The sequence below is a fragment of the Pinus tabuliformis genome, chromosome 9, assembly GCF_031772625.1.
Source record: "Pinus tabuliformis cultivar Carrire ecotype Pingquan chromosome 9, CPIR1, whole genome shotgun sequence".
Lineage (NCBI taxonomy): Eukaryota > Viridiplantae > Streptophyta > Pinopsida > Pinales > Pinaceae > Pinus > Pinus tabuliformis.
Window position 1 is genome coordinate 1383918794 of NC_142307.1, and position 26518 is coordinate 1383945311.

Below are 26518 nucleotides of genomic sequence, written 5' to 3' on the forward strand. Positions count from 1 at the left end.
CCCTACCTCTCAAGTTAGGTATTTATACACCCACTCTCATTTGTAACTTTAACATCCATGTGAATCACTTTATCATATAAACTTTAAAGTGATTTATCTTAAGGGCACCATCAAGTGTTCTGCTCTCTTATTCTTGGACTCTCTCTTATTGCATGATTAAGATTTTGTGTTGATTCCTTTCTATTCTATATCTATTGGAAGCTCAACAATAGGAAGAGTGGAGCCAAAAGGGTATTGAATACATCATACATTCACTTCGGGAGAAAATGCACAATCAGTTTCCTTAACAAACAAAGTATCCCACTTTGGATAACACTAATCAATGTCTAATAATTATTGCTTTCTTGCATCAATGAACCAATTCATCCCTCTGAATGATGCAAACAAGGAAGAACAAGATAACCACTTCAGTTCATTCTATGTGCAAGCTTGAAGTGGATGATACCATTTTTATGTGCAAAAAGAAGAACCCACATAAGAGATAACTATGGCACTCCTCTAGGGATTGAAAAGGTATGACACTTTTTTGGGATCCTCTATACAGAATCACGTAAGTGGCACAGATGGCAGGCTGCCTTCAAAATGCGGCCAGCTAGTAATCTATGTTTTACTATACAATTTATAATAATACTTGTGCAAAAAGTAACAGTTACCACACAGATCTTTTGCTACTGTGACAGTCTTTCCTTTTGGAAACAATATTCTCTTCAAGAAATTCATTTATATTGATGATATGTGCAATTGCCAATTATTGAAACGCCAAAATGCAAGAATGAGTTATTATCCATTGGTAATGAAATAATGAGAATATTTCCACCATGAATTCACTCAAAAATACTGGCATTTATGCACCACGTTGCTGCAAACTAACCAAAAATGGTCTTAATGCTCCACATTGCTACCAACGTGTAGGATCTCAGGCAAGACACAATACTACAAGTATATTCATTAAATGGGCAGTTTTCTATGTGATTTATTTCTATTCCTGAGAATCATGAGAAAAGAAGCATACCTGTATATGTGTTTTAATTATTGCCTTTCCAATTAAGGTTGCAATGAAGAATTTCCAGAATGGAACTGAAAGTTGCCCACACATCATGCCTGCAAGATCAAACAAGGGATTTGGTACCTGCAAATAAAACATAAGAAATCAAGCTATAGGAATATTTAAAAGAAAATAAAATTACAATGAATTCCAAACAAACAGCCAGTGAGCAGCGGAAACAATAGAAATGAGGCACATTTTTTTGCAACAAAGACATAATTTACACCATGGGGGTATGACCCAATGGGGGGCCATATATGGGGTCTTGGATGTCATAGGTTGTAAGTAGTCCCATGTTTGAATGGTAAATCCCAGGGTTTAAATTTTCACATGTACAATGTATTCCAAAAAACATCCAGTGAGCAGGGGATACAATAAAAATGAGGCACAGTTTTTTGCAACAAAGACATAATTTACACCATGCAGTGTCAGATGCAGAATATTTTCGAATACGGTACAAGTGAAAATTTAACCCCTGGGATTTACCATTCAAACATGGGACTACTTACAACCTATGACATCCAAGACCCCATATATGCCCCCCCATTGGGTCATACCATATACATTTAACCCAATACAGGCCCCCTAGGGGTCGTAACAAATCATGATACTATTATCACTATAAATATGCATATGACGACACTTGTAGTATAACATGATTTGAATCTAAGCAGCAAGTGCAGATACAACAAGTACAGTCTAAGTACCGCAGCTGACTCAAGAGCCCTTCATTAAGAAATTCTGATACTTACAGATGCAAGGATAAGAATAGTAAAGAAGTTAAGATGCTGGGACTTTGAGACAGTCCAGCGCTTCAGGCGCATCAGCCAAACTGACAGAAATCCTCTTCCCTCAATAACAGAAGAATCCAACTCCTCTAGTTCTTTCAGGCTCTCCCCAGACAATCGTGCTACAAGAAACTTCCCATGTAAGTTCCACATCTCCTAAAGATGCTTAAAGCACAGGATATAAATTAAAAAGGTAAAAGCATCATCAAGTATCTAAATTAAGCAAGAGAATGCAATTCTACAAAAGAAAAAATTGAAGATAATTTTGATCATCATACATGTTAAGATTGACTGTTAATTTGTCTGGAAATACATCTTAAAATAATCCCATTTCTTTCCATCACGGGAATCAAAAATACAGTGGAGATCATAATCAGCAAGTAAATAACACTGACAATTGAAACTCACAGCTAAAAGCCCATTCTAAATTTTATGGGTGCATAGATAACTCAATAATGCAACATATATTGGAGATAAGATAATATAATTTTATTAACGTGCAAAAGATGAAAAAAAGGTAGGTCAATGGAGCTACGAAGTACAATCAGTGATACAAATCCATAGGAGTCCCCTAGGCTACCCCAAGAGCATAAAGTGAGATAAAACATGAAATACAGGAAAATATTTTATCAAAGGAGCAAGAACTGTCTTGTTGGTTATAATAGGTAATCATGAAACCGATGTTCCACAAAGTTTCCGGGAGAAAGGGACACAGGAACAGGGAGACACCTAGGGGGATGTGTGGATTTCAAAGAAATTTAGGAGGGACTGGGGAACATCGGGGTGTGTGTGTACATATATATGATTCAAATTCAAATTCAATAATAAAATACATCTATTCGTACATCATTAATGATACAATGAAATAGATATAGTAAAATATTGTATACATTGATTTAAATTCATCATTCTAGAATCAACATTGATTTAAATCTATCATTCATCATTCTAGAATCTGATTAGTACTAAGCAAAATAGTAGAAGAGTGGAATAGTAAATTGAAATTACTCAAAAATTTAAAATAGTAAAGAGTGACAAGTCAAAGATTCAATCTGAGGTCATCAATATCTAGAGTCAAGGCTCAAAAGTTAAAACTAAAAATGAAATATGGACAATAACCAATGTTATCAGAACCTGACCAGTCATCGAACAGGTTGACCCCAAAACCAGAAACTGGTAGAAAAAACAAATCAAAAAATCAAACAACCAAAAAATACATACATATTCAAATTTTGAAAAAAAACACAGATATTCATTGTGCTTCTATATGATTCCAAACCATTATACACAAATATGCAAAGTTTCTTTCTCTCTCTCTATACAGCTTGAGTGGGCCTAATGGTTAAGAGCATGCGTTTCCCCCTAAGAGGTCACAGGTTCAAAACAGGAGCGGGTAGAGTATGTATGCCTTCGTAGACTTAGCAGTCAAATCGCTGCGTGGAGGTGGGTCTCCTGTCCCACAAACAAGGGGGTCTCATACACCAATTTGGCATCTGGCTTGGCCGTGACCTTAAAAATGGATAATAATATATATATAGAGAGAGACAGAGAGACAGACAGACAGACAGCAAGGGTGCATATAGCCAAAATAGCATTGGGTGCAATCCATCTTTGAACCAAAAGTACATCAACAAAGAGGCTCTAGATGGCCTCTACAATCCAAAAAACTCATGCTACAACAATTACCTACATATCACCAAAATCAATGCCTATATTGGGATTCTTATCATTAATATCACCACCTCTAAGCATTAAAATAAGATAGAAAAAGCTTAACATGTCAAATAGAGATTTTGGTTGAGTGATGAGTACATTTTTACTAAGGTCATGATAGAAGAGTTCAACAAACAATGCCACCAGCATTGAGGTACATAGAGGGCTCGGTGCTCTTGATTAAATGCTAGTTCAATACCCTCATACGTTATAGAAACCAATGGAAACATTGCAATCCCCCCAATCCTGAAAATTGTTAAGTTTTTTGGGTTTTGAGTGGGATCTAAAATTCTACTTTCTCCTTATGAAATCCAATGAGGTTGGAACCACTCTCAAACATCCTAAAACAATTAATGGTAATGTTAAAAATTTAAGTAAAAGGATGACAAAGCATTAGCAAAGCCCTAGGGTTGAATATTAGGTTTCCCCACTCATAAATCATTATTTTTAAGCAAAATTCAAGGGGGGTGCCCAGACACCCCCCCTCTTTTTTGAGTGAGGTCACCCACAAGGACCCCTTTTGGGGAAATGCATCCTCTACATTAGGGAAGCATTCCCCCTTGTGTTTCCACAAGTTTCCCCAAAAGAGGGACATGCCAAAACGTTTCTCCAGCCGTCGCCCCATCTCTAGAGCATAGGGACCTACATGAGGAGCTTGGTGGCAATGCCAAGCATGCAGTAGAGGATGTCAACAACATATTGTTCAAGTTGGATTCTAGGAGTCCTATGAAGGTGAACAAAGTGTTGCATGTACAAGGGCTTGAAAAGAACTTAATCTCAATTTTTTCCATGGAAAACAAGGGGTATGAGGTTAGCTTTACAAGAAGACGAGTACTTGTCAAGTCGACAGGATCTAATCCTAGCATGAGGTGAGTAATTGGAGGCAAAGAGGGTAACTTATACTTGTTGAGAGGGCAGCTAGTATTAGCCCTAGTGCATGACAATGATAACCTGTGTGAATTGTCGCACAGGAGGATGTTCACTTGCACTATAGAGCTTTACCATTGTTACGTGAGATGGTCACCAATCTTCTAGAGTTTAGTGTAGAGCAGGATACAGTGTGCAAGGGATGTACACTTGACAAGTATGCCAAGGCTGCTTTTACAATGAGCAAAAGCAGGTTGAAGGTTGTGCTAGACTTAATTCATTCCAATTTATGTGGTCCTATGTTAGTGGAGCTTGTGACTAGATATCACTATTATGTGACATTTATAAGCATTTTCTCTAGGAGGACATGGATATACTTCATGAAGGCCAAGGATGATGTCTTCAAATAGTTCCAAGAGTTCAAAGATCTTGTGGAGAACCAAACGAGGAAGACGATCCAAGTTCTCAGATCAGACAATGGGGGTGATCATACCTCCAATGAGTTTAAGAATTTCTGCAAGGAGGCAAGAATCAAAAAGGAGTTGACGGTGCCATATAATCCGCAGCAAAATGGAGTGGTAGAAAGAAAGAACAGGGCTATCATTGAAGTAGCCAAGGCCATGATCCATGATCAAGATTTATTTATGTTCTTGTGGGCAGAGGTATGTGATACGAATGTGTATTTGCAAAATAGGAGTCCTCACAAGGCATTGGGGTACAAAACTACTTAGGAGGGTTTCACAGGAGTGAAACAAAGGTGAGCCACCTTCACATCTTTGGTAGTCCAAATTATGTCCACATACCATCGAAGAAAAGGACTAAGATGGAGAACTCAGTAGAAAAGGGCATCTTTGTTGGATACAACAAGACTTCAAAGGCCTACAAGATCTACATTTCAGCATAAACGAAGACAGTGGTCAACAAGGATGTCAAATTCAAGAAGGGTAGGGCTTTTAGGAGGTTACAAGGGAGGATCCAACAGTGGCAAAGGAGACAAAGCAAGAGGCTCCAAAGACTGAGGAGGGACCAGCAGCATCAGCAGCAAGGACACGGTCTTCTGATCAGGAGGAGGATTGAGATATTCCTTCAAGCTCTGACTCAAAGACAAGCCCTAGAAGCACTCAATGGGCGCTTGACCTAAAAATAAATTTCCCTTGAACATGAAACCCATGCCTCAAGAATGACAATAATAAATTTATTTCTCTCTTTACAATAAATACATTAAATCATGATTACATATGTCATGAATCATTATGAAGACCGAACCTAGTTACATAGTTCAACATAACCTAGAAAAGGGGATCCTAGCCAAAGATTAAAATCCAACCTTGCAAAATCTATTATTTCAATGAGTCCTTAGTCCTTGCACCTTTTACTTTTGCCTTCTGCTGACTATGTTTTACAATTTTTTTGGACAATGTTTCCTCTCCCACTAACCCTATAATACTTTGTTTAGACACATTTCAGGGATTCTGAATTATTTCCCACTGTGCAGTCTGATTTTATATTGCTCATTTGGAAGACATAGCCTTGACAATAGAATTAGCTCTCCTCAAAGGAGAGTCATTGGTGGCCAAAATCCTTGCCAATGTAACAAAAAACTAAACATATACGTTTTGGAGGTAAATTCTTGCAAGGACATCAAATAACAAATACATCTTGCAAGAACTCCTTCCTGAATCCTCTCCATGTCCTGATGAAAGTCGCTATAAGTTTAATGATATGTGGATTTGATTCAATTTGTGTCAATTTCTTAATCTATGTGATTGCCTGCTTGTCTGAACTGAAATTAGGAGGATTGTAGATGGTGATAACTTTGAAAAACAACAATAATTTGATGAAAACACTCTTATATTAGGAAATTAGTGGAAAAACATTTCTAATCATCACTGAAAAAACTTGTAGTTCAAAGGTAAATTTTATAACAACATCTTGCCTACTATATATTGTTGGAGATTTCACGTAGTTAAACTTTTGAGAATACATTCATTTTGGGGAATTTGTTGAGTAGCCAAGTTAGGAATATTAGCCACTAAGTTTCCCCTGTTTGGAAGTAACTTTCCACTAATTCTATAATATATATCCTTAATCTATGTAATTACCTGCTTGTCCCAACTCAAATTAGGAGTTTTTGAGGCAGTAATAACTTCAAAAAAGCATGGATAACTTTATGAAAACACTCTTATATTAGGAAATTAAACCTCTGGCAAATATTCCTAATCTAAGTACTAAGGTAAATTTTCTTTAAAAAACTAGCCTACTATATATTGTTGGAGATTTCAAGTGGTTACACTTTTGACAGTACATATGAATACACTTTGGAGAATTTGTTGAGAAGTTGTCAAGTCTAGAATACTAGCCACTATAATTTTCCCTTGTTTGGCATTAACTTTCCTAAAATTCCATAATACTTGTCTGTTGAAAATTGTAGTGAGAGAAGGTCTTCTCTGACTCGTTCCCTAGCCAGAAAGACCATGTTTGTCTTTCCTTTGACCATGGACGGGTTCATGGGGATGATAAATTCATGCATAGTGTTGGAGGACCAGCTATGAGGATCATTCCTTCAGTCTGACTACAAATAGAGTCGCAGTTATAAATTTAGATAAACGAATTGGAGCTTCAGATTTGATTGAGGAAAGGACGAGTTGATCTATCTGTCGACTTAGTTAACTAGTCAATCTCAACTCGTGTTCTAAATTTGTAATCGCCAGATTTAACATGGATTGAATTAATAAAAGGAAGGACGAAGGCACAGATTTATTCATTCTTGTATGCACGAGTTTGTGTGTTGGAGCATATCTAGGAGGAGCCTATACGCAGCATTAAATAGAGTGACTTTCTTGTGGAGATCAGCGCTAAGAAATAGGGAATTTTTGCGCTAGGATCTAGGAGGTTTGTCCTAAATAATAGTGATTGTTGGTGCACGCAGAGATAGGCCTTAGTGCGCAAGGAATTCAGGTAAGGCAAAGGAGACTTGCCCCAAGGAATTTGGACCAGGCATAGGAGATCTGTGTTCAAAGAAATAGGGCCAAGAAGGTCGCAAGGAAGTAAGGGTTGAGGCAAGAGTTTGCAAGGGGTTCTCAAGCTAGTTTAGCAGTGAGAATGAGAGGGTTTTCATAGTGAAACAGATTGCCTTGTAAGAGATCTAATTGCTCTAACTCTATCAATAAATTCTACAGCAAGAAGTGGGTTTTCCCAGTTGGGTTTCCCAAGAAAAATTATTGTGTTAATTGTGCAACTGAAGGAGTATCGATCTACCTTCTCATGTATCTTAGCGAAGAAAAATTATTGTGTTAATTGTTGCACAATTAACACAATAATTTTTCTTCATCGATCTACCTTCTCATGTATCTTGGTGAAGGTTAAAGTAGATTTCAGTATTGGTTGCCCTATTTTTTCAGTTATTCACTAAGTAGTTGCAAAGTTCTGTGCAAATTTAACATGGTATCAGAGTAGAGATTAGGATAAAGACCAGCACCAAGTTGATCAGTGAGGCTAGAGCGCAGATCTGTCGGAGCAGAGCAGAGCTGAGAGCATATCAATTCCTTGGAAGAGCAATGTGTCGTTCCTAAGGCTAAGGTCATGTCGCAGTTTAGAGGGAGCCTCAATTTTTTGTGCATGGAAGGAGCGAATCACAGTAGTGTTGGAAGATAATGGGGTGGGATAGTTTATCAAAGTAGGAGATAGTACCACCTCATGATCGACAACAATTGGCCCAACATACTAAGAATGACACCAAGGCGAGGAGGATCATCCTAGAGGGGGTCAAAGACAAAATTATTCCTCATGTCCATGAGAAGAAAACAGCATATGAGATGTTTCAAGCCATCTTACAACTGTATCAGGGTTCCAGTGATGCCAGGAAGCTTGCTCTCAAGGAGAATCCAAGAAGTATCTGGATGAACAAGGATAAGCCCATCGTCACATATCTTTCAAATTTCACTCAAATTCGAGATGAGCTAGATGGTGTGAGCGAGACAATAGCTGAAAAAGACCTTGTGAGTCTTGCGCTTTTGGGACTCCATAAGTCTTGGTATGGCTTCCAGGATGCAGTGAGTGGCAAATAAAATTTTCCCAGTTGGGAAAGTTTTTAGAGTGATTGTGTTCAGCAAGAAATCTGGAGAGGGACAAGAGAAGGTAGGTCGATAAAGACAAAGGACGTGGAGAACTTTGCTGTCGTAGGCAAAAGTAAAGTCAAGGGCAAGAAGGGCCAAGGAAAGGCCGAGTCCAGTTAGAAGGGCGAGAAGAAGAAGAAGGATCTACGCAAGATCAAGTGCTTCCATTGCCATGAGTTTGGACACTATGCCAATAAGAGTCCTAATCGAAAGGAGTCTAGGAAGGATCATGTAGCTGCATCGGTGGAGGTAGATGTGTTTTCTACCCAGTTCGAGAAATATTTCGCATTGATTGCTTGCGTGGCAAGCTCAGCAGACAATAGTGTATGGTATATTGATTCAAAAGCATCCTTCCACATGACCAGGAACAAGAAGCATTTCAGCCACCTAAAGGAGAAGTGTTAGAAAATGTAAAGCAGTATCAATTATATCTTATTTTCCTTAACCTTGATAGTGCTTGGGAATCTTTAGTTATCTACTTTATCTTATTTAGTTAGATCTTTCATCAAACAATAACAGTAACAGAAGAGGACACAAATATAGGCTCTCAGCCAGGGCAAATGAGAAACAAAGACCCAATCCCTAGAACAAGTCCTTCTCCCAATACCAAGTCGGCCCTTTCTCAAGTCTTTCCTTGATTTTGCACCCTGCAGCTTCGACTTACCAGCTACAGCACTACTACTCGACTTGCAACTTCAACCTGCCAGCTATAGCACTGTTACTCGACCTGCAACTTCGACCCTACAATTTTGGTCTTGCAGCTTCCAAGGAAACCCTAGATCAGCCTCCTCTTGAGACCTTCCTGGAGCAAGATAGCTCCTCCTAAGGTCAACGAGGTCTAGATCAAGTATCCTTCCTTCCAACTACAAGATGATGCACTTCGTCCTCTTGCAACTTTAGCCTCTTCCTGTAGCCCAGAAACCCTAGAATTTCACACGTGTGAGAGAAATACAACCCAAAAACAATAGATTTCGTCCTTCCAACTTCTCCTTGACTTTTGCTCTCCTTCTTGCTTCCTAGCTACAGATCAAACTCTTTCTTGTAGATCAAACTTGTGAGTGAGTGTGTACCAAATGGAGTCGAACTGCTCCTTTATTTAGCCTTCTCAAGGCGTCGAATTCCCTCCTTTAGGCCGACTTGTACTCTTGGAGCTTCCAAGACTTTCTAGACTCAAAAATAATTCTTTTTACAATTACAAATTGTTCGGAAAGGTCTTATAAACATGATGTTGACTCCATTGATTCATGACAATAAATCCTAAGACCTAAAAACCCTAGAAGCACGAAGAACATGCTTTTACCTAGAAAACCATCAATAATGAGCATGAAACCCATGCTTTAATAGAAATAATTTTCTTTCTTATTTTCTTGTTTGTTACATAGGATACATATTGAAACGAGTACAACAATAATGAAGACCAAAACCAGTTACATTTCTCAACAAGGACGTGCAATTTCAAATCGAGCTAGGAGATGATGGTACATATGCAGCTATAGGAGTTGGTAATGTTAATTTTCAGAGGAAGTCAAGTAATCCTCTTCATCTCAGAGATGTCCTCTATGTTCCAGGCCTGAAGCAGAATCTTGTTTCGGTAGCTACCCTTGAGGACAAGGGTTATGATGTCATCTTCAGGAGAGGTAAGCCTTACCTCCAGCACTTAGCTTCTGTATGTAAGAAGCATATAGGTGTAAGGAAGAAGAATTTGTACTTATTATAGGCTGAAACAAGAGCAACCTTGAGCAGGAAGGCAAGAATCTCTCAGAGTAAAGAAGTGATGGATGAGCGATAGCAAGATAGAGCTCTCAAGATGGAGCCTCAAATAGTATCTCAATTTGAGTCTAGGCTAGTTGGCAAGTGAGCCCACCAGCAGGATGATGAGGAGCATAGCACAGGGCGAGTGGAGGGAGCCACTCATTCATTGACTCCCAATATAGGGAGAGTTCGAGCCAGGTGGGCAGAAGAGTTGTTTAAGGGAGATCAAGAGAGAGTTGGATCTTCTAGTGTCACCTTCAACCAGAGGAAGAAGCCACAGAGGTACACAAGGTACATGGCACTTATGACTGAAGTGATGAAGTCGCAGAGCATGGTTGAAAAAACAGATCTTCAGATCAGATTCTGCAGGAATCAGGGAAGTCTTCTAGTTCAGAGGGAACGGAGAACGTGGTAGTGTTGGAGACAAATCTAGGTGGACGAGGTTCTTCCAAAAGCACCTTCATCGCTAAGAGGAAGTGTTGAAAATTGTGGCAAGAGAAGGTCTTCTATGGCTCGTACCTTAGCCAGAAAGACCAAATTTGTCTTTCCTATGACCATGGACGAGTTCATGGAGATAGTAAATTCATGCGTAGTGTTGGAGGACCAATTATGAGGATCCTTCCTTGAGTCTGACTACAGATTGAGTGGCAGTTATAAATTTTAGATAAAACAGATTGGAGCTTCAGTCTTGATTGACGTAAAGACGAGTTAATCTAGCAGTCGACTTAGTTAACTAGTCAATCTCAACTCATGCTCTAAATTTGTACTCGCCAGATTTAGCATGGATCAAATTGATAAAAGGAAGGACAAAGGCACAGATTTATCCATTCTTATATGCACGAGTTTGTGTGTGTGAGAGCCTTTTTGTGATAGCGTATCTAGGAGGAGCCTATATGCAGCATTGAATAGAGTGACTTTCTTGTGGAGATCAACACTAAGAAATAGGAAATTTCTGCACTAGGATCTAGGAGGTTTGTCCTAAATAATAGGGGTTGCTGGTGCACACAGAGATAGGCCTTAGTGCGCAATGTATTCGGGCCAGGCAAAGAAGACCTGTGCGCGAGGAATTCGGGCCAGGCAAAGGAGACCTATGCGCGAGGAATTCGGGCCAGGCAGAGGAGATCTGTGTGCAAAGAAATAGGGCCAGGAAGGCCGCAAGGAAGTAGGGGCTGGGTCAAGAGTTTGCCAGGTGTTTTCAAGCTAGTTTAGCAGTGAGAACGAGAGGGTTTTCATAGTGAAACAGATTGCCTTGTAAGAAATCTATTTGCTCTAACCCTATCAATAAATTCTACAGCAAGAAGTGGGCTTTCCCAGTTGGGTTTCCCAAGAAAAATTATTGTGTTAATTATGTGACTGTTTTTATCTGTGATTATTCCGCTGCTTATCAGTTAAAGAACTTTGTATCTTGGTGAAGAATAAAGTAGGTTTCAGTATTGGTTGCCCTATTTTTTCAGTTATTCACTAAGTAGTTGCAAAGTTCTGTGGAAATTTAGCAATGTCCATTTATCAAGTTACGAGGTTTAGAAAGAAAACAGATATAGAAACTGAAAGCAATGACATTGTTTTCAGCAATGTGGAAAAAGTCAAAGTCGGGATTAATTCGGCAAGGGTCCAAAAGTTGAAAAACTCGTCAAAGTTGGGAGTTTTTTTAAAAAGTCGGTAAAAAGTCAGCAAAATTAAGAAAACACAAAATTATTCATTTTAAATTTTGTTTTTAACATCTAGAGTATCCACAACATCAAATAAATGCATTTCCACATAAACATGTAAAGTAAGCTAATATATAATATGTATATGAAGTCTAGTGCTACATCACATATCAAAATAGTGAATCAACTCCTGAATTTTGAGTCCTGTTTGAGTCTCAACTCTCAAGAGTCAAAATATCAACAAAAAATATAATAAATGTATATCATGAGTCATCTAAAAGTCATCAAGTAATCAGTCACTGAGATCCTCTTCCCCTTTTAATTTTTGTTTCCTAATTGTATTAAGAAATAAGTCATGCATTTATTCAGTAGATTGTAATATGCTTTGGTAATAAGGTGTCAGGTGGTAGGTCCAATGAAAATTAACAGTGAGTATCACAGTAGATGTGAAAATTAATGCTTGGTGACTCCAAGCTGCTTATTTTCTGAGAAAACAGTAGATGTTAGATTACTAACCTAGCCTTGGCATCTATTATTCAAAAACTCTTGGAGGTAAAATCCACCTCTGATACATAACCTTTCCCCACATTTACAAGGAGTTCACCACTAAAGAAGATTCCCTTTCAAAACATGCTCTCATTGCAGGAAGGATCTTTGCTGTCACAAGATTTCACAAGTACTTTGTTCCTGTCTGAAAAATGGGTTCTTTTTTGAGGCACTGGTTTTGTTTTTTTGGGACAGGTTGTTGTTATTTGATCTTCATGACCTCCTCTTTGTTGTTTCTTCTGGAAGCATTCAACAACTGTAACAATGTTTTTGATGGTGTGGGGTTCTTTCTACGGAAGACTGTTGTATGCCTGTCCTTTTGGTACTTTTGTAATCTTTTGAAGGGGCAGTGGTTGTTAGAGTCTAGATCACTGAAAGCCTGGAGGCTTAGCCAATGTATACTTTGCTTTCTAACTAGAAATATGAAGTATAAAGATTTGTTTTTCCTTGGAAAACAAAAACATATCTTAACCTCAAAACTAACAGATTACAAATGCTACTACTATGCTCGCAAGAAGTATGACAAACAATACAATGCAATAACTTGAAAATGCATGGATGGAAGCTTCAATTTACAGTTTTTTCACCTTTGCGGCCTCTTTATCCGCTGCCTGGGAAGGGAGGCAGACTTTTTGGGTCGACTCCCGATTAAATCGGGAGTTTAAGGAAAAAATCGCGATTTTTTCCTTTGTGAAAAAGTCGCCAAAAAGTCGGGGGATTAAATCGTTTAGTTCAAAAAATCGCGTTTTTAGGATTAAATCGGGATTTTTTGCAGACAATTTTCACACTGGTTTTCAGCAACTATCACAATATCCACTCATAAATGCACAAAGACAAACAAAATCTTCACGGAATAACTCCTAGGTAACAACTGAATACAGACAGTACTGGATTTGGTCAATCACTCACTAATTTCTTTGCTGGAATTTCAATTTTTTAGAAGGCTCTTGGAATCAATTTCTGATTGATTTTCCTCCTTCAATCTCTTGTAAATCTAAAATAAAAATATCTGAGCTGATAGCTGTCATTCCTCATTGTGGTTCCAATTCAGGTAAAGTTTATAATGCCTGAAATTCAGGAATTTTAAAATGGCATCCTTTGTGCTCCCATTTTCAAATAGACACATTGAAACATAAGGACAATGATGGCCTTGCTATAGTTTATAGTTTTATTAAAATTTTAGCTGCGTTATATGATGTTTTTCTGCGATCTCTGGGGAAAAAACAAACAATAAAGATATGTATGAATTAGTCAATAAAAACAGATACCTGCTCTTGAGACAAAATAAGGAGGAAGCTCCCCAATGGCAGTCCCGATTCCCCACAGAATAGCTTCAAGTTGAACCTGGGGCAAAACACTGAGTAGAGGAGTCCTGAAGCGCTCAGAATCAATCAACTGGGGAAACAACGGGGAGCCAAACTCTGAACAGGATTTATCAATCCATGATGGTGCTCTGCTTAACTGAATGGTATCATATGGAGCAGTTTTCAAATCAACCCGACCACACTGTGTAGCTTTTATTGTAAAAAATGCAATATGAGGACCTAGATATAACACAAATGTGTGCAAGCCGGATCCTGCATCAATGAAACCAAGTATATTCAGTAGCAATTTCAAAGAATGTACACCAGTAGGCCAAAACTACTAAATCAACCTGGCATTACTAAATGGAATCCCAGTATAACACGTTCACAGGAAGGTGGTAACCTTATCCTATAAAGAAAAAACATTAGGTTATGTCTTTTCCAGTATGGAAATAGAAACGTCATTGTAAGTCACCAGTGAAAAAGTGAATACACAGCAATGCAAAAGACGTATAAATGAAAAAAATTAAGTCTCATAAAGGAAAATAATTAAGTCTTCCCTCATATTTTTCTGCTTTATATTTGTGTACTTGATCACAACTGCTTTAACAAAAAATAATAGTTGGACCACTAGAGCACAGGACCACCCTCCATGACATCTTAGTACTACAGGCACTGATCTTCAAATGAGAAATGATAATGTTGATGTTGGTTCCCTCTATGCTTCGGAAACTAAAGCAAGCATCTCTTTGGCATCATGATGCTGACATATAAATCATATAATATGAGCTGGAGGGGAACTGACTGCTTGTCATCGCCGACAACATCAGATGACTGAAAAGGTCAACCAACTCTTTGCAAGGATTCAACATGAATATAGCCAGCTGGTAAGGAACTAGAGGGCAGCTCTCTAATTGTTTTTCTTTCTGCAGGTCAAAAGGAAAGCTATTCTAGGGTGGCCAGCAGTAAGGAGCTCAGTGAGGACTTATGAGACTGCTCGGCAAACTGCTGTTTAACACCTACTTTCACGAATGGGGGTACAGATTTTGTGGACAGCTGGAAAGTAGACCAAATTTCAAACAGAAAGGGGACTGGGATGCCAAAAAAAAATCCCAAAGAATCACTATAATTATCCAATTAAAATAACTTATAAACATAAAACATAATATATAATTTAAATAACTTGTAATTTTATAAACATACATGATAAATTTTATTTATAAATTACAGCCTGTAGATTATGATCAATGTTCTCCTTGATAATTCAACAAATAGTATATCATAAAGGGGCCGAGGGTTTATAGCAATTTCTGGGTGTGTATGTTAATAACCCAAGCAAGGATATGATGCCCAGAACTTCTGAAATTCAAAATTTTGCAATTGTGGTCTATGACAAGCATGCAATCAGAAGGGCGGCATGGAATTTGACCTCTCAGATAATTGACAAACTAACAACTAATTTGAACCAGTATCTTCAAATTTCTAATAATTATGAAGCATGGCATAATTTCCACAACATAGCAAGAACTGAAGCCTTGAATGAAATTTGAACACCAGAATAAATAAATAAATTAAGACAACGTAAAAATGAAGCTTCAGATGTAAACAGTACATTGGTCGTCGATGGAGAGACACAGGATCAATAGCTTCATATGCATATTGCTTGATTCTATCAAAGAGAATTACACTTGCCTCTGATCATCCAGTTCACTATGGCAACCAACCAAATGTTGAAAATAGTACCAAGGAGAGGTGTTACTAGGTTTTTATCCCTTTTAGCCTAGTGAGCATATTAATGGCTTTTGTCTTGAAGACATTTATGAGTTATATTAATGCCGTGGTGGGAAAAGATACGTAGAAGTGTTGTACCATGTATTTTTTCTAATATTAAAGTCACTTGTACTTTATAAAGTGACTTTATGTTAAATGGTGGAAAAAGGTACGTAGAAGTGTTGTACCATGTATTTTTTTTAATATTAAAGTCACTTGTACTTTATAAAGTGACTTTATGTTAAAAAGTACAAGTGTACTTTTCTAATATTAAAGTGAAGAGCAAAATCACTTCATGAGAGAAATTAAAAAGGTACACAACTTAAGACAATGTACTAGGAGACTTTTAAGTGATGGGATTGGGACCAATGTATGAGGGGGGTCATTTGGGAGAATTTATCTCAACCACACATCTTAAGATTTGAGGATTAAATCTCAGCCATTGGATCCTCGGTTTAAGGATTCAATCTTTTCCATTGAGACAAAAGAGGAAAAGGGAAACTCATTCTTCACCTCACACTTGAGAGAGCATGAGGGGAAGAAAAAAGAAGAGAAAACTTCAAGGAGAGGAGAGATTGCAGCAGTGAGAAAAGGGGCCCAAATCCCAAGGAGGAGGATGTACAGCAGCTCGAATTCCTAGGAGAGGCAGCATGAAAATCAAGGAGAACAGCAGCATACACTTAGCACGAATTTCGAGGGCAGCAGGCACAAATTTTGGGGAGGAGGCAGCGCTGTTCTGGCCTGAAATTCAAGGCACGACTTTCAGGACTGTCTTCTACAGGCAGCACAAATTTTGGGGGAGTTTTCTGTGGCATTCTGGCACAAAAATCGAGGCAGTACAGTCTTCATTGGGCACAGAAATCGAGGCAGAGTTCAGTGCTGTTTTCAAGGGGGTTCTGGCACGGAATTCGAGGATGTTGACCAGCGTTGACTTGGGTATTCTTGCTGCTGTTTGACTGAGATTTTGACTAAATTTGGAGGCCGAGTTTTTCTGTGGTTCATTGACTGTGTTTGACCAAAAGATTTATCTCTGTTTTGGGACGTTGACCGAGAGTTGACCACAGTTCAACTGTGGCACTTTGACCAAGACATTGACTGAGGATTTGCAGGCCGAATTAAGGCCCCTTGACCAGAAGCCTCAGTCTGAAATTCAGCCTTCTTGTGCAGACTTTGACTTTGAACAGTGCATTGACTTTTTCTCTCAATTGACTGCTTTTGACTTGGATATTATTGAGGTCAAGGTTGGCATTTTGACTGGAATATTCTGATGTGTTGAGAATAGTAGCGAGAAAGTGATTCCTTTATTTGTACCTTAATTCAAGGAGTCAAATTCAAGTTCCTTCTTGTGCATGTTCAAGTTCCTAAAAATTAGGAGACTCCCTATAAATTAGGACGAGTTCCTACAATTTACGAATTCCCTAAAATTTAGGACAAGTTAGATTGTAATTAACTGATGTGTTGAAATTGAAAGTACAGCATTTTATTTTCTAATGTGAGTTAATTGAGGAAAAGCACAAGTGATTGATTTTCAAGTGGTTGACTTGAAATAGGACAAGTTGCTTGAACAGTTAACTCATGCTAACTCAATCAATCACAAAAGCATCTTCCTTAATTAGAAACTCACTAATTTTAACCATTCAAATTGCCTTTAAAAGGAGGAATGAAGGCACAAGTTTAATCATTGTTTTGGTGCGCAAGAATTGGTGAGACAAAACAATAGGAAGCACAACACTGTGCGTGGAGCTTGTGAGAGGAAGAGAGTGCAAGAGAAGCTTGTGCATAGATTTAGAGGGTAACAGAGATCAGCAGCCTTGCAAGGGTTTCGTGCTTAGAACAAGCAGGGAAGACAAATGTGTTTTCACTTTCAGATTGAAACAGTTGTATTTTGTAAGAGATCAATTGCTCAGTTTTTGCTATCAATAAAATTCTCAATAACAAGCAGAGGGTTTTCCCAGTTGGATTCCCTAGACAATTCTGTGTTGTTGAATTGTCTGACTGTGATTTTATTTCTGTTCCTATTCCGCTGCATCTAGTAGAGAAATGCTGTGTTTATGTGAGAAGAAATTTTATTTCAGATTGCTCATATTAGCGGATCAGAATTTTGTGGTTTTTCTACATGATGTACTATTGATGAATTGAACTCTCTCATAAGGAAAGATTACCAAGTTTTCCCCCTTGTGGGGTTTTGTGGCAAGAAATTTTAGTGTCTCTTGATTTATTGTCTTATGTGATCTCTATTGCTCTATTGAAGTTAATGGTTGAAATTTTTCAAGTGTAACTGTTTAATGATTGGAATGCTCTAAATAAGTCAAATTGTATCATTGGAAATAGTTATCAGTTTGAAAAATTATACTAGTCTTGTTTGCACTAGAAAATCAACAAGGAAGTCCTTTCATTGCAACCAAAGAGAATGAAGATGTTTGTTTATACTAGCTGTTTATGGTGGAGAATTGGACTGGCGGCAAAGGGTTTCAGCACACAAAAATTTGATAATTGTGCCATGGGTACCAATTTTTTTTTAAATAAAAACCCTAAATTGAACCTGAATTTAATCCGAATTTTTTTCTGATTAAATTCATGATTCAGTTCAATTCGATTTGATTCATATCAGTTCGACTTGTGGTTACTCCTTTTAGGTTCGGCAAACCTGGACACTGGGACAAACACAAATTTTTTCAGGTTCGCAGAATTTCAAACCTAAACCTTCAGGTTCAGTGAACCCTGTGACCTGGCTTGGACGAACCTATATTTTTTTCAGGTTCACAGAATTTCAAACCTAAACCTTCAGGTTCAGTGAACCCTGTGACCTAGCTTAGAAGCTAGGTGAAAAAATAAATAATTAAACAATAAGTAAACAACTGATTTAAAGAATGGAAGTTTAGAAGATCTTTAATATACATTTATATGCATGCCATGCAGATATAAATTTCATTTTTGCTCTATAGATGTCATTTTCCTATTTCCTATAATTGTTTTCTCTAAAATCTATACCCTTTCCCCATTGTAAGCGATATAGCTTTGAATAAAATAAGTTTAAAAGTTGAAAACATTCTATGGCTTAAATTACTTTCCATAGAATTTTATATGCATGCTATGTAAATAAAAAATTCTTTCTTGCTCTATAGGTATGGCATTTTTCATAAGTGTTTCTAAAATCTGTACCCATTTTCCCATTGCTGGTGATACAATTCTGGATAAAACTAATTTAAAATTTGAAAACATTCCATGTCATGAATTAATTTCAATAGATATTTAGTAGGATGTTTACTCCATAACAGACCTAATCGTTTAAATATTTTGTACAACAGAAGAGACACAAAAAACTGGCATACATACCGAGCCCAATTGATGAAGCTACACCAAGGCCTACCCACCAAAGCCCAAATCTGAAATAGTGAACAAGCTCATCCACATGCTGCCATAAAGGAAATAAAAGACTTCAGAATTCATCAAAAATAATACATAACACATAGTAAGCTTCATAAAATGCAAATGCCGCCTTTCTGGCATCATTTTTTTGAGATAAGTAGCAATAGCAAATTTTTCAATTGCAATAATTTTGACTAGCATAATGTACCATAATGTTGGTGAGCAAATAAGAAAAAAAGATAATTTATACAGGTCTCAAACATTTCATAAAAGTAGCAAGGAAACAAGAAAACAGTAACTCTTCTTAGAAACATTCTCTCTCAGAACCCTATGAAACTGCAGAGTAAAAGCCATATAACTTGAAACTATTGAACCTCTTTAAACTTAGGGCCTTGACCCATTCTAGGAATTCAATGGCAAATTTCAAACTTTACATGCACATATTCCCTGCCAGCAATGAACCTCTGGCATTAGGATATTTTCATGCGCATATTCCCCTCTTTAAATCTTTTCTCAGAGTTCCATTGTTAATTCTTATACAGGTGTACATAAATTGCAGGTATGTTAAGATCAGAAAAACCCTTTCTGATGTAGCATCCTATTCTTAAACTTGAGTTTTTCTGCATTCCTTTTAAGACCTAGATTCTTACTTCTCTAAGAAATTTGAAACTAATTAGTATCCTTTGGGGAAAATTGAAATCTACTTCCATTTTGTAGATTGTAGCATGCATAGTTTGTCATATCATGGCCATGCACAGGTAGTATCAAAACATGCCTTGAGATGTTTATGTTTTTCAAGTTTATGGTGACTTCTGGTTCAAGCACAGTCACTGCAAAAAGGTTTGTTTTAACAAAAAAGTTGGTTCATCAGTCATGCAGGATGCCTGTTTACCTGAGTCGCTGTATTGCACTAAGAAAAACCATGCCCACCATATACATTTGAGAGGCTATTTAAAGCCTAGTTCATAAGATATTGTCCTGATACATTCTAAGCATCAAGAAGCAGAACAGAAATTATTTATCTGATTTAAATTTGCAACTGCTATTCAAAAGAGCAAGGTAAGAAAGACCTCGGTCATACAAAATGCTTTAGGTGCAACAAGCACATTCGTTATGTCTCTTAGTGTCCTGGTAGAAAGGATTTTAAAACGAGTTTAAAAGCAACAGTAGGGGTTTAAAAGGAGTACAGATGCTTTCAATGCGGATGGTTTGGCTACCAAGCTAGATTATTTGACTACCAATGGGGATGATTTGACTACAGAGAGTTTCAAGAGTTGGATGGTATGTGGACAATGGAGCTTCAAGACATAAAGATCTTCAATAAGATACCTTCAAAGTGATGTTCTTGAGTTAGATTATGTATTGTATGTTTGGCTAAGTTTGATAGTCAACAGGTCACCATCAGAGATAATGGCCATGGATACGGTGGAGTTTCTGGCTAGAGGAGAGTGTGACAAGGTGGCCTTTACAAGTTACTCACGAGTCACAAATCCACTTGACCAAGGATTCTCTCAGCAAGAGGTAGCTAACCTTGATGACTCTTAAACAAATTATCAGAGGATTCTCCCAAGAAGAGGGAGCTGCACTGGATGAGCTGATGCATGCATATCCAACTTTCACTTACAATATCAATGATATTGTAATCATATTAGGTTGTTCTAAGTATAAAATAGATTTCAATCCATTATTTGATAGATCTGATACACTTGACTTGCCCTTGTATGCAAATGAGTTCATTATTGTAGAATTTCCAAAGATTTTGACCAGTGGAGATGGCATGAAGGGCAAAGGAGGTTGATCGGTTGCTAATGTAGTATTTCATGAAGGCCTTCACCTTGAAGATTCTAAAGAGAGTTCAAACACATGTTTCTTTAGGTTCATTGATGGTCAACTATTTGACCAAGCCCCTGGCAAAGGGGAATCTCAGATGCAGAGAGAGTATCTTATGTTTGAAAAGGAACACCTTCCTCAGTTAGAGGGAGTGTTGGATTTTTAGTACCTTGTTAAGTGTCCAGCAGAACACCATTAATGGCAGCAGCAAGAAGAGAAGATCTAGGAACATGCAGTGAAGGAGCGACTGGCAACGTCTCCAAGCCATTTTAGCCATTCCCAGTGACATTTTGGGCACTTTATGGAAGTTTCCAAACCCACCTAAGTGCATGAGAGGGGCATTCAACCAATAGCAAATATTGCCCCATCCATGCCAATGATCCTTTCAAACAACATAGAGATAGGGAATTGAGCTTTGAGGAGTTTGGCACCAGTAATTAATGGTAATATTAAACTGTTAAAGTAGACAACTTGCAGACTTAACAATGTTCAGGTTTTCAGAGTTGGCAGGATTGTAGCATTTCCACTCAATTCTATCATGTATGAGTATAGGATTGGCATTAGTCAAGACCACCAAGCTATGGAATTTGCTATTTATGTGTCATTCTTATCTTCTTGATTATTTTCTTGTAAGATAATGTGTTATTTATTTCCGTGGGGCGTGTTTCCAGGCATTATCATTTCAGAAACTTGTACACATTTCATGCAACTTAGGTAGTTGCATACACAGTTAGTCAAGACACTTTGCATGTGGAAAATTTCCAGGAATGGATGACGCACAGAACTCTATAACAGAGATGCATTGTGTGCATACTTGCACTCACTTTTAGAGGGCACGCTTCTTAGAAATAGTTCTTTCATGCAGGTTGAGGGCACTGCTCCCAAGGCCAAGAATAGATCTAGGGTTTTGGTTTATTTTAATTGAGGCATTTTTGTGCATATGTCCATAACTCCACATTTATTGTACCTCCTACTCTATAAAGGAGAAGGCAGGGGTGTATAGATTTTATCCATTCAATATTTCAGAGTAGTAAGCAGTGGTTGATGGGTAGAGTTTGAAACTTTCTATATATTTCCTGTTTTCAAAAGTAATAAAAACTCAAATTTGATTTGATTTCATTCAAGTTTCAAATTTTCATCTTCTTCAAACATTTATAGCTGTGTTGCAGGGTGAAGCATCCCCTTCCCTGTTAGACACATCCCTGACCTGTGGCAGGGAAATGTCCCCAGCTTCAGGGAATGTTGCCACAAAAATTTAAAGAAATGAAAAGTAATAAAAGACAGAATTTAGCCCCAAGGGTTAGCCTCAATTGCTAAAGCACCTTGCCATTGGAAGGTCACAGGGTCAATTCTCCTCGATGACCTCAGAGTTAGGCTCTGATTAGTTTGGCCGGCAGGATGTGATCCCTTCAGATGGATCTGCCCAGATTTTCCTCGGAAAAAGAAAAGATTAGAAGACAGAATTTAAAATTATTGAAAAATAGTTTTTTAAGAAAATATTAGGATTTTCCAAGCTAACTCTTTTGCAAGAATTTATTAAAAGTGGCCACAGCAGGAGCGAAAGACCAGAACTCCTCCATCCAAGTGCTCTATCTTCCGTTGGGCAAAGATTTTTAACTGTGACAGCAACAGCAAGAAGGAAAAACGAAGTTACAGCTTCAGATTTTCTAATTTTTTCAGTTATCCTCATTCCAGAATCCACATCGTGGTAACTTCAAAGAATTCTCCCAATCCCTTGTAGGACTAAGCTAAGGAAGGTAAAGGGACCTCAGGGTGGTGCAATACATATTAATCATACTATTTAATGGCAGTGTAGGGATATATTAATCATCAAGGGTCGAGGCAGGGCATATTAGTCATAATAGTGCACCAATCATATTATTTTATGTTTTAATTTTGCCTGTTTTGCATAAACTTTAGTTCTGTTTTATGAAAGTTTAAAACATTTTCATATAAATAATATCTTTTGTGGTATAACTCTATGTCTGCCTGTGCCCTAATTTTAAACCGGCATCCCCGTCCCTCCAGACCCTGGTAACTTAGGCCTAACATAATTTCATTGGATGATCTTGTTATTCCCCAATTCTTGGCAATGAAATGAAGTTGTTTCAAGCAAAAAAGTCCTGCCTTATAGAATTTGAGAAAAGGTATTCTTTGCCAATTGTTATAAAAATGAAAAATAACTCATCATTAAGGTCAAATAGCAGATATTGCTCTATAAATTAGTTTGCCATCCAATGCAGTTTGGAGGATTAAGGGATTTGAAATTATCGCTTGTTCAATGATCAATGTATGACTCATCTTCCTTTAAATTTTTTGAAATACAAAACTCTATTTTTTGTTGATTCTAAGTATTTAATAATTGTTGCAAAACTTCCACCCTGCCCCTCTCGCCCTTGACCATCAAACTCACTATACTTTGACATCATCGGCATCATAGCCCAATCTCTCTCTCTCTCTTAATCTCTCTCGACAGGTTCTTGAGTTGGGTTGTACACCTTTCTAGTCTTGGACAAAGTCACTTAGTATCATTGTACCTTTGTCACTATTTTCTACATATGTTAAATTACTCAACATTAAGGTTAAATAGCAGATATTGCTCTATAAATTAGTTTGCCATCCAATGCAGTTTGGAGGATTCAAGGGATTTCAAATTATCGCTTGTTCAATGATCAATGTATGACTCATCTTCCTTTAAATTTGTTGAAATACAAAACTCTATTTTTTGTTGATTCTAATTATTTAGTAATTGTTGCAAAACTTCCACCCTGCCCCTCTCGCCCTTGACCATCAAACTCACGATACTTTGACATCATCAGCCTCATAGCCCAATCTCTCTCTCTCTTAATCTCTCTCGACGGGTTCTTGAGTTGGGTTGTACACCTTTCTAGTCTTGGAAAAAGTCACTTAGTATCATTGTACCTTTGTCACTATTTTCTACATATGTTCTGATGTTCTAAATCCTGATGCTATACTTGTGTAGGTTTCTTTCTTTGTATTATTTTTGGTATTTCCAAGAAGTTGTGTTGGCACTCTCACATTGTATTCATAGTGGCTGTACTCCAGTCCCATTGACCTACTTTTGTGGTCATTTGTCAAACAACAAAATTATCTTATATTATCTTTTTTATCAGCTTAATGGTGAGCAACACAGTCATAGTTACACAAGTACAGTTAAATATCAAAAGTCTGGTGCTCAAAAAATGTTCAAACCAAACAAAAAAAGCTGCTTGGGACTTTAACTGCACTTAGACTAAAGGAACACCTGCAGTCAAGAACATACTGACGAAACAGAAGCCAAGCAAAATTTGATAATCATATACATAGGAGGATGACATGTAAAGAATCCTTGGGTAGAACGTCATTAAAGCTCATAAGAGTGGGCCAAAAATCTTAACATTCTAATTTCCAAACTAATGTTCAAAAGGGATTCGCACAACACCATTTATAGAAGATATTGGCAAAATAGCAATCTAATGCCTGCATAACACCTTATAAGATTACATTACAGGGTTATTCTTAACAGTTTTAGAATGAAATATATGTTAAACTTCTGCATAATACCTTTTCATGAGGCCCATTCACTGTCAGCAGTAGAACTCCTATAGACACGCTCAAAAGAGTCATGAGTAGAAACAGCCATCCATGTGTCATAGTGTATATTGCTGATTTTATAAGATATTCCCAAATTTCCCAAGTAAAAATATTCAATGTATAAAAAGGATGTTTCATCAGCACCAAGCTTTCCAAATTTTTTTGGTACTCTTTCTCAAGTCTTGAAAAATGCACATTACAACCACAATGTGAGAACATGTTTTAGTGTACTTACCTAGCCTGCAAATAACTAATCAATTTCTTTCATTCTGATATATGATCAACAACCAAGCTACTCAAGAGTCAAGACCATGTGATGGACCAATTTATTTTACAACATAAACAATATTGAAATTTTATGATTGACATATTCACTATCAATATTTAACTGACCATGGAAACAAAAACAAAGCATTATGTTATGTTGAAGATTACAACAAAATGGTATCCAAACCTCCATGGAGCATCTTTGCAAATATGTACGAGAGAGGTTTCAAAATTTTAATGATTCCCATAATCCACCATTAAAAAGTGAACCAACAACATATAATGACTTATGCAAGCTAGCATTGTTTCTTGAAAAATAATCAATCACTTTTATCTATCACAAGTTAAACGCAAATAGCATTAACCACCAATAAATATAATAGCAGAAGAATGTTGTAAGCATTGACAATGTCAGTTCACCAAATCACAAAAAATCCACTAAGTGTCAAGCCATCCACAACATGCTTCTTCATCGTGCCTTTCACGTCTTGGCTGGAAAAAATTATGGATCAACATATGTCTTCTCATTCAACCTAATTATTCCATGATATGGGCATAGAGTAGCAAAGACGAGGAAAAAATAAGGGTTTGATGCTTATTTATTCATTTTATTTGAATACTGGTTGTTTTGAATTTAGGAGCTGTGTACAATTTCCCCAAAAAGTCAACCTGGGAACTGCCCCAACTGCAGTATACTACACTGCAACCCATTTTCACCTCAATCAATGTGGGTTTCCAGGGCATGACCACTAGGACATGAAAGTGTACATTATGTAATAGAATGCCCACAATTAGTGTCAGGGCAACATTGAACAAAGAAAAAAAAATTAGTGACCACTGACAAGAAATAAAAGTGAATATGGACCAAAATTTAGATGGTAGTTGGACTGGCTAGCACACTATCTGATACCTTATCATTCCCAAGGAGTGAAGCTCTTACTCAGATATATTGAATTGTCAAGAGAATTTAACCAAAAGATGACATAAAAGCAATTGATGCAGTGCCAGAATCTACTTGGAAACATAACAATTCTCTACAGTGTTAAATCTTAAAACTTGAGAAAAGTTGTTTTGCACCAGTGAAACTTACCTATCAGATACAAAAAATATTGGCTATTGGCCTATTCAATGTGAAACGGGGCAACAAGCAAATCTATGATACTATGTGAAGAACAATATGTTGTTTATGCACCAGAAGTTGGTCTTGGATGAAGAATATACATTGCTAAAATGTCTTGCAAATCTGTTAAGTAACAACAAGTGCTTCATATGTGAAACAATTCGCAACTTTTATGGACAAAAAATCCTATTTTGCTTGAAAAATCTAAGACTGAAATTTTAGATATAAATCTGAATATCTGAGAATAAAAGGAACTCAACGTTATTCATGTAGTCCAATGAACCAAAGCTTTAAATCGAATGTTAAGTCATCCACAAGGGTTCCATTATCGTTCTGGTCTTCCACACTGGCATGGCATGAGTTTCAAAGGAATTGGGCTCCATGCAGAATGAATACCCCTCAATCCTAGCACCTGAGCTAAAGGACATGCTCTTTGCAGTGCAGCTCTTGGGACATGTTTCCCTTAGGCTCTAAATTGCCTGTGGCAGTCATAAAATACTCCCAAATTTTTCGCTCAAAAAAATAGATGGGTACCCTACGTTACTCCAACTCAAAGAAATGACTGGAAAGTTCTTTTAATTTTCTTACGATTTTGTAATCAGATTAATTTTTAAACCTCTATTTCCAAATTTTTCTTTTCTTTTTTCACTCTGAATGACGTATTTTTGCTGGCCTTTTGGATCCATTTACAAGTTTTCTAGGGTATATATATCGTGACTAAGGTCTGAGATATAGACAAAATGGGTTTGGCCTGGTAGGAAAGTCAGACAGCTTACCTGCATTGAAAAA

General features: G+C 37.3%; 1 protein-coding gene across 1 annotated transcript in view; it reads right to left on the minus strand.

The window, feature by feature from the left end:
* KMS1 (SNARE associated Golgi protein family) overlaps window positions 1-26518 on the minus strand; it is a 45915-nt gene that overhangs the window by 18521 nt on the left and 876 nt on the right. Inside the window, exons 2-6 of the mRNA XM_089439095.1 lie at window positions 24313-24523; window positions 18886-18964; window positions 13744-14052; window positions 1798-1955; window positions 1013-1129 (exon numbers count right to left, since the gene is read on the minus strand). Coding sequence (XP_089295221.1) covers window positions 1013-1129; window positions 1798-1955; window positions 13744-14052; window positions 18886-18964; window positions 24313-24523 — 874 coding nt within the window. The remainder of the gene's footprint in view (window positions 1-1012; window positions 1130-1797; window positions 1956-13743; window positions 14053-18885; window positions 18965-24312; window positions 24524-26518) is intronic.